This window comes from Ixodes scapularis, unplaced genomic scaffold (genome assembly GCF_016920785.2).
Source record: "Ixodes scapularis isolate PalLabHiFi unplaced genomic scaffold, ASM1692078v2 ptg000272l_1___fragment_2___debris__unscaffolded, whole genome shotgun sequence".
NCBI classification, from domain to species: domain Eukaryota; kingdom Metazoa; phylum Arthropoda; class Arachnida; order Ixodida; family Ixodidae; genus Ixodes; species Ixodes scapularis.
Genome location: NW_024609950.1, coordinates 41,167 through 54,598, shown reverse-complemented (window position 1 = coordinate 54,598; position 13,432 = coordinate 41,167). Strand labels below are relative to the sequence as shown.

The 13,432-nt window shown below is 46.3% G+C and overlaps 1 protein-coding gene and 1 pseudogene across 1 annotated transcript; one reads left to right on the top strand and one right to left on the bottom strand.

Moving 5' to 3' along the window:
- Nucleotides 1-85: 85 nt before the first annotated feature.
- Nucleotides 86-4,617, top strand: LOC120850021. Its single transcript, XM_040222357.1, has 3 exons — nt 86-1,133; nt 2,569-2,680; nt 3,586-4,617. Exons 1-3 carry the CDS (start codon nt 938-940, stop codon nt 3,638-3,640), a joined length of 363 nt encoding a protein of 120 aa, XP_040078291.1. The 5' UTR covers nt 86-937; the 3' UTR covers nt 3,641-4,617.
- Nucleotides 4,618-7,119: 2,502 nt separating this feature from the next.
- Nucleotides 7,120-8,727, bottom strand: LOC115318137 (annotated as a pseudogene).
- Nucleotides 8,728-13,432: the final 4,705 nt, after the last annotated feature.

Genomic DNA, 13,432 nt, shown 5'->3' with positions numbered 1-13,432 from the left:
CACTCCTGTGGCGAACCAGAGAAACGCCAAACTTTGGCGTGTCTGAAATACCCAAATTAGGAGTTGCTCTGGCAGCTATGGCTCAAGTATTGGGGAGGAGATCGAATGGTGGCGCTGGCTAGCGGCCGCCGTCGCAACTATTTTGCGGGAATAACAATTCCGCCGCTAGTATTCGTTCAGCCATGGAGGACGAAGACTTGAGGCTCGTGAAAGGTATGTGGAATAGTTATCTGCTCGAAAAGCATCTGCAGGGGGGGTAGCATTAGTCCCTGCTTGTCTCGCTTTGCTTTAAATGTCGCCGCTATCTCGTTCGAAGCAAAAACCAACCCACGTCTAGCCGCTAGCGATTGGCCGCGTCGCTCCGGCTGCGCGTGCCAGGTCGTGCGTGATTGACGCGGTGTGGCGATGTTTGTGCGCTTCCTAGGTTGGAGAAACCGTACTCGCGGAACTCGCGCATTGCTTTTCAGTGTCCTTGTCACTTGCAACAACAATCAGCCATATCGGCGAGAGCAAGAGATGCCTCGTTGAAGGCGAAGACGTATCGAAGTCCGATCATGTGATAGAGTGCAGCGTCGCCCCGGAGCTGACGGCTGACAGCGTCCGCATCGTCGGATACGTCCTCCAGTCCTGCGCTCTGCACAGCGATCCGCATACAGTGCATCTCACTCTGAACAAAGGGGAGATTGTCTCTCTGTGCTGCACGTGCCCTGCAGGGCAAGAATGCACGTTTCCACTGCGTTTTTTTTTAACGAGAGGGGTTAGGCGATAAACCACGTTTTATTAGACGACATCAGTTCCTTCATCGTTCTCTTAATCTGCAAGGTAGTTTTGTTATGAAATGTTGCACTGCCTAGGCATTCCGTAGTTAAGAACTGATTTAAGTGAGGAAATCTACGAGGTGTTGTAGAAGTGGTGTAGAATGCAAGAGATATAACAGATGTGTGTTTGTGCTGCCCCCAGAAAGTCAAGCGAATGCAAGCACTGCACTGCTGTCCTGCTGAAAACCAACAGGATGCAAGAGCTTCCAGTTGTCAAGCACAGACTTGCCGCAGGCTTGGGGCCAGCATGCGAAGGATGTCGTCAAGACCAAGTATGCAGTGAGGTCTCTCATGGAGATCCCCTTCTGCCCAAAGGTGAGTGCTGTGCACAGCGAATATGTGCATATTTTTTTTGAAGTCCCGCTATCTTGAAATGCCAGTGCAGATTTATAACATCTGTACCCTGCATGTAGGTAGATATAATGCTTGTTTAAAAATAATGGTAGCCTTCAATAGTGTATGCATGCTTTTATAACAAGTGCATTGCTGGTCGGATTGACAGCGCATGATCGCCGTGCAGAGTTCAGTTACGTTTAGCTCGGGGCCAGAATGCGCCCAGCCAGCTGGCGACAGCCTGGGCTGGCACTTGGAAAGTACGCCTGAAACTAGAACTTGGCTGCCATGTTAAGGAATATGCAAACAGCTGGAGCTAGCTGCTGAAGTTTCTGGAAAATGCTCGAGTAGCTGGAGACAAGTCGCTCACAACAAAAGGGACCTCCAACCATACTAAAGGCAGAAAAATGGCCCTGCAGATCGCTTCCCGATACTCCATTGTCTACCTTTATTGCAAGCCTGTCTCGGACAACATCAGGGCTAGACAAAGGCAACAATGCCAGTCCGACTCCGAATAATGAACCAGGCAGCTACCCTGACCGTTATTCCAGCCAGGGTGGTTGTGTCCAAGCCGCATTTAAGTTGAGGGTAGAATGTGGGGTGCGGTTGCTCAGAGACGCCTCTAGGTACCCTAACCAAACAAAGACCCCTTTGGACACCATTGACTTGTCTCCAGAAATACTGGTGAGCAACTTCCGTTGTCTTGGAAGCCGGTGCCCAGTTCTGGTATGGGCCTCTCTCCAAGAGCCTTGTCCTGGCTGCTGGTCTCTCAGTGTTCCATACAGACAAATCACAGATAGCCAGGCGCATTAGGGTATTAGTGGATAGTCTGTTTTAAATATTTTCGTGCCAATTATGTTTAGACTGGTTTAAATTTTTGTGCTGAGCTTCAACTGCGGTGAACGTAGCGAAACATAGCAAAAAAAGTTTCTTGAAACGTGCATTGCTTGGAAACAAATTGTTCGGCGTAATGAAATTTACTAAACCAAGCAAACAGGATCCCTTCCTGATGAAAGATGCCAGCTTGGCGTGGCCAATTGGTGGTAGAAAAGTGGCTGGCCAATTGGCTACATGTTTACCCTTAAACTGTGGCCGCAAGCGGCTGTCGTCTGCTAGCCACTGCGCCCTGCGCCTCTACAGTGTATTCCGCTGCTGAGTGGCAGTCATGGCGACAAAGCGTTGCCATTGTTTTTTTTGTTTTTAAAAGAGATTTCCTACATCTCTGACCAATCACAATCTTTGATGCCATCAGCTATATGAGTTTAACATTAACCTAGATAAGGGGTGTTTGTGGCTCGTGGAAATTAAAACATGATGCTCTATCTAAGACTTGGTGAATTACTAATTGTTCTCTGGATCTCAAGAGTCACGAAGGTGAACAACACATTTAATTGAATGTACCTGCAAACTATTACAGTTCAAGCGACCTGCCTTGCCAGCCGTCGAGCGTTGTGTCATGGACAGACTTATGGAAGGCCTTCCGCACATCTGTCCTGTCGCTATTCACAAAAGGAAGAGAACACGAAAAGGTAAATCTCGTTTTTTTTTGCAAAGACTTTTCTCCCAATCTCTTGTTTAAACATACCTAACTCATTACAAGGTGCAGTCATGCCTTTTTCTATGGCGAAACTAGTAAAGTGCAATGCCGTAACATGTGAAGGTTATCCCAGTTGTGATCTTGTGACTCTAGGCACTGTTCCACAATGGGGCTAAGGTAGGCCAGAGCCGTATATGTAGAGAGTTTGGTCAATGGGAGGCGCAGGCAGAGCCAGGGCGTGCGGCAGACTCGGAAAGAGGGCTTGCCATGCTCTCTTCACCAACCAGAAGCCGAAAAGAATCCCCTAGCGGTGATAGCGAGAAACAGTTCTGATCGAAAGTCTGTGTTCGTATATGGTTTTAATAAGTACGTAAGAGTGAAGTGTAGTAACTCTTGGTGGTTGAAAATAGGCTCACGTGTTGTTTTGATCATGATTATCGAGAACGATGTAAGAAACGAATGCGCCGCTCAACTCTGTTTTGCGCGGACAGTGTGTGACCGCTCAAATGGCAGATTCTCGGCCCTTGGCGTTTGACGTACGGATTATGTCGATCGTTCCGCTACTTGCACTCTTCCACCATCATTTTTGATGAGCGTGATTGGTACATCACGTGTACCATATTTTCAGCCATCCAGAGTTACTCCAATGCAGTTATCAGGTTTGTTCCCGCCACCACCGCCAGGGTATTATTTCCGGCTTTTGGTTGGTCACATTCGAATTTCTGAAGACGCCCTGGAACACGCCCAGCCCGCTTTCGGCCAATGGCGCCTCCTCATTGGTCTCCTATACTTCCCAACAAATGGCCAAACTCTCTACATATACGGCTCTGAGGTAGGCTAATGCCCACCAGTATACTATTATAACTCCTGTGCCATAAGTTACGTCCCCTATTTCAGAGACAGGTGGAGCCAGCACTTCAGCAGCTGTGCCTCGACCCTGAAGCCTGCTTGAAGCGCTTCAGGACCTGCCTGAGGAGGAGACCGAAAACCTGCTGGAGCAACTCAAGCGCATAATGACACGAGAGGCTATTGCGGAAGTTGAGCGCATGACAAGGGCACAGGCCTCATCATCTGATTGGATGCTGTACAGGAGGGGTATGGCCACTGCATCCATATGCCGTGGGTTCTTTACCCGCGCTGTCACTAAAGGCTCAACCACGGCCGCACAACTTGAGAGGTCTCCTTGACAAAGTGTTGCAAGTCAGCACATTTCAGTCAGCGTCAATGAAGAGGGGACAGCAGAAGGAGGGAACTGCGAAAGAGAAATACCTATCAAAGCTGGTGAAGGAAGGACATTGTCCTAGGATTGAGAACGGAGGGCTGATAATATGGGGCCAAATGCCCATTATGGAGAGTTCGCCCGATGGGATCGTGGTGTTTGAGTGTGAATGTTGTCAGGGAAAGCGGGTGCTTCTGGAAGTCGAATGCCCAGAGGTCGTCTAGAATTCGTTCTGTAAAAAAAACTAGAGAGCCCCAGTCCGTCTACTACATGCAGATGCAGGTTTGCATGGGTATCACTGCACTCGCAAGTTGCGACTTTTTTGCTTATGTCTCAGAAACAGACTACAAGCTAGTTGAAGTGAAGTATGATCATGCTCACTTCGAGGAATGTGTGCATGCTGTACGGTCAATATATGTGGACTATCTTTTCGCTGAGCTAAGGGGGGCATTTAACTAGCTTCCTTTTTTGTTTTTATCCAAGGTGTGCTGCAGTACTGTGCGCTATGGAAGCCGTGCAAAACGACTACTGTGCAACCCTCTTGGGCAAATCAGGCATAGAAACAATGAGGCACAATTGAAATGAACTTCTTTATTTCTCATTTTTTAGCACACGCTTAGCATGGATATAGCTTCGCATCATAACTGACACGCCGTCATCAAGACTACCCATGCACCCATCAAGACTAGGCGCACTGATGTCAAGTGTATTTGTCGCGAGCCAATTCATAATAACTAGAGGCTTATTTTTTTAACTATTTACTCATTTATTTAGCATACGTGCAATCTAGTTGAGATACTGTCCCATCATTTTCATCTCTTGATGACAGCGCGTAAATGACGTAAGGCCAAGCAAAAGCCTCCTGCAATATTCACTGCTGACTACCGTGCCCAATATTGCAGCTACATGACATATTAGTTCCAAAGCGAGCAGTGCTCGCTCACAAAGGCACCGCCATGTTTCCCTGCTGCCTTAATCTTCCAGTCACGTGACCTAAAATTTCCCCTCGTAAGGAAATGCGATTAAATTTTTACTGCGGTTAAAGTTAACCGGCTTTTAGAAAAATTTCATAAGCCTCGCACAAAACTGGTCTGAAGTTGCACTGATCCCATCCAGCATACCGAGTTTTCTGTTACACATTTTATAGACTAGCACCTTTTCCGCACAAAGCCTTCATCACATTGCGAGCACTTTTCCCGATGTTTGAACCCGCATAAATGATGATACAAGCCGCTAATACGCATATTTACTCTATTTACATGTGGCTTCCTTGCCAGCTACAGAAACTTATCTTCTGCAAAAATTGGCAGTGAAAGGTTTACGATACCTGCAAGGAGCTGCATTACATCGTCAAACAGGAAGCAGGTGCTTAGGAAAATGATGCTGCAGAATCTTGAACACTTTTAGTCGTTGAATGGCACGTTCCACGTGGACACGTGCAAGTGCGATATCTTGGTTCCCGAGTGCGTCATGTTCAGTCATCTGTTGCTTGTTCCTCAGAAATGGAGGCTGCACAAGCTCGACAAGAGCCTCGTCGCAAAGCTTGTCAATAAGGAAGCCCTTGTCGACCATTACCTGCTCGTACGGTGAGCACCTCTCCAGAACTCGATTCCTTTGTGATAAAAGAATGCGAAGTCCGTCCCCCAAAAGCACGGCTCACGAACGTAAACATGCCAGTTGGTGCGTACCCAATCAGCACTTTTAGGGTGTAGGTTTTCTTATAATGACTGTACATCAGTATCCTGGATGCAAGGTCAAGTGGTCGCTGGATGGGGATCTCAGTGCAGTCCAGAATAACTTTCGTGCGAGGAAACTTTTAAAGTAAACTGTGAGGTTGTTCTCAATAGACTGGTCGCAGGGAACATACAGGGCTGACCCTAAAACCGAACTCAGGACACAAAGGGACATCTTCACGTTCTCAGACGCCGTTGTTCTATGTATCCTGAAAAGGAACGCTAGGAAACTGATAATGACATCATGATAGAGCTTCATCAATGTGATGAGCACAGTGTCACCTGAAGAAAGCAGGAAGCTCCTCGAAGAAAGCTTTGCTCGCACACTATCGAACTCTGTTACAATGTTTCTCATTAGTTGTAGAGATCCAACCCCAGTTAGTGAGGCAAGCTCGCTGTCACTTTTAGCTTTCGCCAAGCGAACGTGGGGCCCTAGCTTCGCCTGCAACATGCTGTCTACTTGAACGCAGGCATCCTGGGCAGGCAATTCCTTTTGGATGTTCGAAAGGGAGTCGTGGGGCCCTACAAAAAAAAAAAAAAAAAGAATGTAACAGAAATTTACATTTTCAGCATTTCATTACAGTGTGTGTGCAGTCATGACCCACATGGATGTGAACGTCGGATCACCAACCACTCCGTACTGGCAGTGCCATGGAGCAGTGGCCATAGTGCCCTGCAGCTCAGTTCCAGAAGCGTCAAAAGGCGAACAAGCTACCATGGCCATAGCTTCATGATGCTGCAGGTGCGGAGTGATTGATGGTCTTATGTTCACCTTCATATGTACCATGACTGCAGCGAGGCTACACAAAATACAGCCGTGTCATATGGTGCCTGTAAGCAGCTTTTTGCGGCCCACAGTGCAACCAAAGTATTTGCCACTATCCCGGAAACTGTAGAATTTCTTTTTTGGAAAGCTGAAACTATCCCATGCTCCCCGTCCTCCTCTACCCCATCCGATTCCCCGCATCGTCCCCGATCCGATAACTGCTCGGAGTACACTGACAGCCCTCAGATGCTCAGGAATTTTCCACACGCCCTCGCATCTCACCATCACCTTGATGCCTTCAGTCCTAATTATCAGCCCTCTTTGTTCACCTCAGGAGAGGCTCGCCCCTCCCCCCCCGGACGCCGCTGATGCGGTACCATGGTGCTAGGCCCCCATGGCCGATATTCACCAAGCTTCTCCAGACGCCTAACACTTATTTTTTCACCTGGCTCTCGAGTAAGGGGCTCTTTATTTTAATAAAGATTTGTCCTCCTGCCCAAGTGTGAATCTTTCTGCTTGACCAACACTGCTTTTTCATCAAGTTCCGCCAAAATGTTATGACCCTAAAGGTGAAAACGGCAGAACACGCACAAAATGAATACAACAGCATAGGTGGCAACTATACCAAAGCATAACTTCCATAAATGTTTCCAGCAATGGAAGACTGCTGGGTTAAGTGTTCAAATGCGCAAGGAGCATACTTCGAAGGAAATTTAGGAGTTGGACACCGCAAGTATAACCAATCTTTTTTTCAGGCAGTCGCTGGAAATGAAATGTTTTGTAATGCCGAAATCACAATAAATTGGCATGCGGTGGTCACAAAACTTGCATTGTATTTCACTGTCACTGCAGTGACTGCTGGTCTCCGCGCAATGCTCGTCACAGGTGAGAGTGGCCTCGCTGTCCCCATCACAGGAAACGGTCTCATCGCTCTCACCTAGTGTAATTTGCAAGGGATAGTTACAAAACTACTACACTATCTCAAACAAGGAATGTACCAGATAAAAATGCAGGTTGTTATTCTCAGATTCAACCCATTCAAATGGGCAAGGTGGCATTTAGCCTAGCTTTTCAACACTTCTGTATTACACAAGAACAGCCTCTGACATACAAAGAGACAGTAACTTGGCAAGCCGTCATTGAGTGTGAGGAGGTGACCTAGTAATAAACTCACAGTCTGTTGCACATTCTCGAAAGCAGTCAGGAGGTGCTGTGTTGATGCTGCAGCACCAGGAGGCAAGCAGCTCGTGTCGGATGCTGCCCTGTTACCTGTGGAAGTTTCACCAAAACATCAACCAAAATAGTCATTACATTATGTTTTCCTTGAAATGCCAAAATACAGAACACGACGGCGAGCGTTATAATGTAGAATGTTGCTAATTAGACTGCATATTGGCATTAAACGTACAAGTTGTCTTTTTCAGTTAAATTTATCGGTTATTCGAAGGTTCACAATGAAATATCAATGCGTTCTGCACGATGAGGCCTTAGTCATACGCTCATTTGCAAAGCTAGCCTGGAATAAAATAGAGATGAAATGATAGCAGTACCTCTCGGTGGCTTCCGAAGCCTCACGACCTTGTCGTGTGATCCCTTCGGAAGGTTCTCCGACGGAACGGCGTTTTCAAGAACCTCCTCTTGGGCCCTGTTATGAAAGTGGTTGTGCCGGCAGCCGGGCACAACACTCGGGAAAAGAACTGCCGAGAGTTTCAAAGGGCAATAATTATTGTAAAAAAAAAAAAAAAAAATATTGCCAAACGTTTAAAAAAAAAAAAAAAAAAAGTTTGGTTTCCAGGGGATTTGAACCCGCGACCCAACGCATATGACGCGGACAACTTTCCACTGAGCTACTCACGCACCTTCAAATGCACGCTTTGACTATTCCTTTTATACGAAACCCAATGGCAACAACTATCGGCAGCTTTGTTGTTTTTCACCCGGTTAGTTCTACCGGCTGCCGGAAGAATATCCACTACCTATGAAATACAATGTACGGTTTGAACGGATGTCGATGGAAGCGTGATTTACGCGCGTACATACCTCGTCCAGTAGCGTAGTTTGCTTGGAAGGCATCGCGTGAGAATACACGTCGTGCGCAGTCAACTTCTTCTCTACTCTTAACCTTTCCACTGCGATTTCAGTTTCTTTTTCGGCAGGAAAGCTATGAAAGCTACCTCCAGACTTTAAAGCATGCGCTGAGCACTCCGGTACGCAACCCAAGCGTGTACCATATTCTAACAAACCCGCAGGGAACGCGGAAACAACACGGCAGCCAACGGCAGCACACTGGAACATCGGAGATGTGTTTGTTTTGGTGAACGCAGCGCACCCTATAGTTCGATCTCCTCGCCAATTGACTACTTTGGCGGACCAGAGAAAAGCCAAACATTGGCATGTCCAAAATACCCAAATTAGGCGTTGATCTGGCAGTTATGGCTCAAGTATCGCACTACTTCGGCACTTCTGTGGCAGACCAGAGAAAAGTCAAACTTTGGCCCGTCCCAAATACCGAAATTAGGCGTTGCTCTGGCAGTTATGGCTGAAGTATGGCACCAAATTTGGCGCTCCTCTGGCAGTTATGGCTGAAGTATGGCACCAAATTTGGCGCTGCTCTGGCAGTTATGGCTGAAGTATGGCACCAAATTTGGCGCTGCTCTGGCAGTTATGGCTGAAGTATGGCACCAAATTTGGCGCTACTCTGGCGGACCAGAGAAACGCCAAACCTTGGCATGCCCCGAATTCCCAGATTAGGATTTACTATGGTAGGTATGGCTGAAGTATGGCACCAGCTTTGGCACTCCTCTGGCGTACCAGAGAAGAGCCAAACTTTGGCATGCCGCGCAAACTTTGGCCCGTCCCAAATACCGAAATTAGGCGTTGCTCTGGCAGTTATGGCTGAAGTATGGCACCAAATTTGGCGCTCCTCTGGCGGACCAGAGAAACGCCAAACCTCGGCATGCCCCGAATTCCGAGATTAGGATTTACTATGGCAGATATGGCTGAAGTATGGCACCAGCTTTGGCACTCCTCTGGCGTACCAGAGAAGAGCCAAACTTTGGCATGCCCTAGGATCGCCCAACTTTGGCAATAGTTAGGCACCGTACTTTGGCACTGATGAGTGCCATGGTGCAAAAACCTAACTGAGCCAAAGTTGGGCCCTTATGATTGCCAGACCTTTGCCCAAGTTGGGCATTCCTCTGGCGTGCTACCTGGGTAGTATTAAGTATCCTCCTGTAATTTTGTTCCTCGCGACTACCGCCAAGGTATTATTCGCGGATTCTGGCTGGCCACGTTGGAATCTGTGAAGACGTCCTGAAAAACGTTCTGCCCGCTTTTGGCCAATGCCGCCTCCTTTTGCCTCCTACGATTCCCAATAAATGGCTAAACTCTGTCTATACACGGCTCTAGTGATTGCCACCTTTGGCACCACGACGCGTTTGAGTGAGCAGGGCTCAATAATTTTCGTGCTCGATCATTCAAGAGCATTCACTGTGGCCGCTAAAACACAACACAAGAAGCAGAAATCGTTCACTGGGACGGCTGAAAACGCAGCAGGAAAATACGACAAAAGAAGTGTCAGTCAGAAGAAGAAGACTCCTCCAATACGAAGATGACATTTGGACACATGGTTGCTTGACAAACGGTCAACCCGCTGAATGCCCTCTCGAAAACTGGTGGTAGAATTTTAAATATCGGTTTCAGAATGGATCGCAATTCCCTGAAATTTTGGAACTGCTCGTATTTAGCCTGTGTAAATCAATATCAATAATTAAATTTATTTTGACTTTTTACCGTAGTTGCCCTTTATGACTTTGGTGCACCTATCGAGCCCTTGATGTCCGGGTCCGGTGTGAGCCTTCCGGATTCCCCGGCCTGTGTCAGTCGGTGGCTCAGTGTCAGCATTTCGCTGAGATGATGCTTCGCCGCAGGTGCCCTCCGTCGGTCCGGTGTCGGCCTTCGGTTGACCGAATGCTCTGTCTATGTCTGTCTCTCAGGCCTCCCCAACCGCTCATGAGCTTCCGAGCAGCACTTTTTTTTTTTATGTCGTCCTGTGCCGTTTCGTTCGTCTTCATCCACGGCCTCTCTCCCTTAAAAGGGTACTTCGGCGATTTTTTTACCTAACCCAACCAACTATGTTTTTTTCTGAATCCCTGGCATTTACCCTTTCAACTGTATTCTTTAGTATTGCTAAATTCAAACTAGTTATTGCGAAATTGTTTACGTAATATGATGCCAAAACCAACATTAAATTATACCTGCACTTTTCAGAGCGGAAGCAAGCACGCCATAGAGCAGGCAGTCTAAAAATGGACGATGGCGAGAATTTGTTTCCTTTTGCTTTGCGACTGCTGAAACGAGCCTTCAATACATTTATTTCAAACCTCGAAACTGCTTGTAATCAGTTGCATGCAAAGCCTACAGTTCAAAGAGTGAACCCCTGCTTGCCGTTGGCGTCACTTTTTTGTGGTTGTCAATAGAGACTTTCAGTTAAAAAAAAAAAAAAAAAAACACGCTAAAATCCCGAATTAAAAATTTTATTACTTCGCAAAAAATTGTTTTGGGCTTATATTTAGGATAATATTTTAGCGATGTGTTTCGGTGTTTTTAGAAAATGTTCAGACAAATTTGGGAGCATAAGGAAAATGCCGGAGTACCCCTTAAAGCATCGGGTCTCGGGCAGAAACTCAAACCGTAAACGTAACCGAAACCAAAAGCCCTTTGAAACAAAATTTGTCCAGTAACCGTGACCGGAACGAAACTATGATTTGTCTATCTGTCTATTATTTCTATTTTTCCCAGTTTGCTGACAGTCGCGAACTTTCTAATTCTGAAACTCTATGTTGCTCTTCAGAGCGGGGTAAATGGCAATTTTCCGCGCTCCGAAGCTGTATTTGCTTTCTGTTTCACGTTTCAGTAGTTTTCTAAAGCTGAAAACGATCAGGACCAGTTGCTTCTTTGGTTTCCGCCATGTTTGTCGTCCAGCAAATCTGCGTGGCAAAAAAACAAACACAAGAAAAAACGCTCACGTTATCCTTTGTGTGAGCATTTAATTCGATTCCCAACTGCTCACGTGGTGATCTTTGTAAGCCTTCTAAATATGAAACAATCTTTTTCCAGAGGTTCAGTCAAGATTTGACTGAATTACTTTGGCATCCCCAAAACCGTACTTAACGTAGGACAACCTGCACCTAACAATCACCGGTTATTGAATGAGGGCTCCACAATAATACTTAAAGAATATTCATTGTAAAACTTCTGCACATTTCTTCTGGAACTAGTACCTGCAAATCTAGGGAAGCATCAAGTTTGTTTTTTTTTTTTCAGTTTCGCAAGGTCTGTCGCGGACGAACCTTTAAATAAAAACTTGGCTTTCGGCTAGTTCGCGCATAAACAATACGTTTATCTTATTTTTTTTTTTTTTTTTCAGTTAGTCTTGTTGTCTTCGTGCCCTTCTTGGCCTGGTTTGTTCGCGCTTTTTAGGCCTTTTTATCAACTGTTAAGCCTTGGCCGCACTGCCATTGTATCATAAGAAAGAGTCTGGATACACCGTATGAGGCGTGTTCCATCAATAAATGGCGGTTCTTTCACGTTAGTCACACAACAACCTTCCGCAGACAAGTTTGAAACATATGCATGTATGTATGAAGCAAACAACTTCCAAACATGCTTCAGACGGGTACGCCGATAACTCTCTCATCGTGTCTGCAGCCAAGACGGTGTTCCCGTACAATGTATGGAGAGAGCAACGATGTCTATGTCTATTTGCTGGATCGCGTTTGACCAGCTCCGCCTATGGACGAGAGTGCAGCCACGGTCGGTCATCTTTTTGGTAGAGTTATATTATCTCTAGCCATCATAGTAATATGGCGGACAGCACAATGGCGGCAGGCTACCATAAAATAATTGTGGATCTAGTACACTGTAACGTAGGTGCTATTTCGTGCCTGACTGAAGTTGTTCAACGAAGCAGATTCTCGAAACCCGGCGTGAACGGCAGCCTCATCTTTGAGGAACCGGCGAAAGTTGTACGAAAGCGCAGCACCTGTGGTAAAGCTGCGCAGCTCTCATCGAAAGCAGACTCCGTACCGACGACTGCTTTCGATGCTTTTTTCGATACGACTTTCGATGCGCGCTGTGCTGCTTTTCCCCGGTGCTGCGATTTCGTAAAACTTTCACCGGGTCCTCAAAGATCGGGCTACTGTTCACGCCGGATTTCAAAAATATGTTTTGACAAACAATTCAATCAAGCACAAAATATCACCCACGCAATTTTGATGCCAGTCGGCAACCACAACTGCTACAACGCTGTCTGCCATGGATGGATGACAGTAGCTGCAGCAGCTGTACCTTGGCTAGAGGTAATATAACTCTACCAAAAATATGGCCAACAGTGGCCGCATTCGCGGAGCGAACAAACGCGATCCAGAAATTGTCATAGAGGTGAGTGGGGCAGAGTGACTGCGACGTTCTACTTGTTCATGCAACACAGACTGGAGTGATGCTCGTAGCGATGTGCCCCGGCTTTCCGTATTTCCTGCTATAAGCCAACGCATTGCAAGCTGATACTGAGCCCAATCAGTTGCCGTTGTACCCCGAAAAGATTGTGTAACTTGCTCGTCTGAATCCATTGAGCAAATAACGGTCACATGGTTTTTCTCTCGACCCCGACCAAAACTTAAGTTATCGGCTATCGGAGATGCGAAAAAAGATATCCGGTGAAATTATGGGAGAAGTTTGGAGCTTCATAGAATAAACCCGGCCCGATAAAAAATCTGACTTTATTTTGTCTTTTTTCACCGTTTCGAATCTTCAGTTGGTTTAACAAAGTTTTTATATACTATCTACATGACATGAGAATTAGGTATTCTCTCTAATCATTGTTAAAAAAAATAACACCCGATGCAACACCCTCATCCCTGTGTTTCGTCGTGAAAAATATAACGACCCAGATACAAAAACAGATAAAAAAGAAGTCTATCGAGTAGGTAATTGCAATGCAGAATTGCCATTATATCGTTCTTTTTT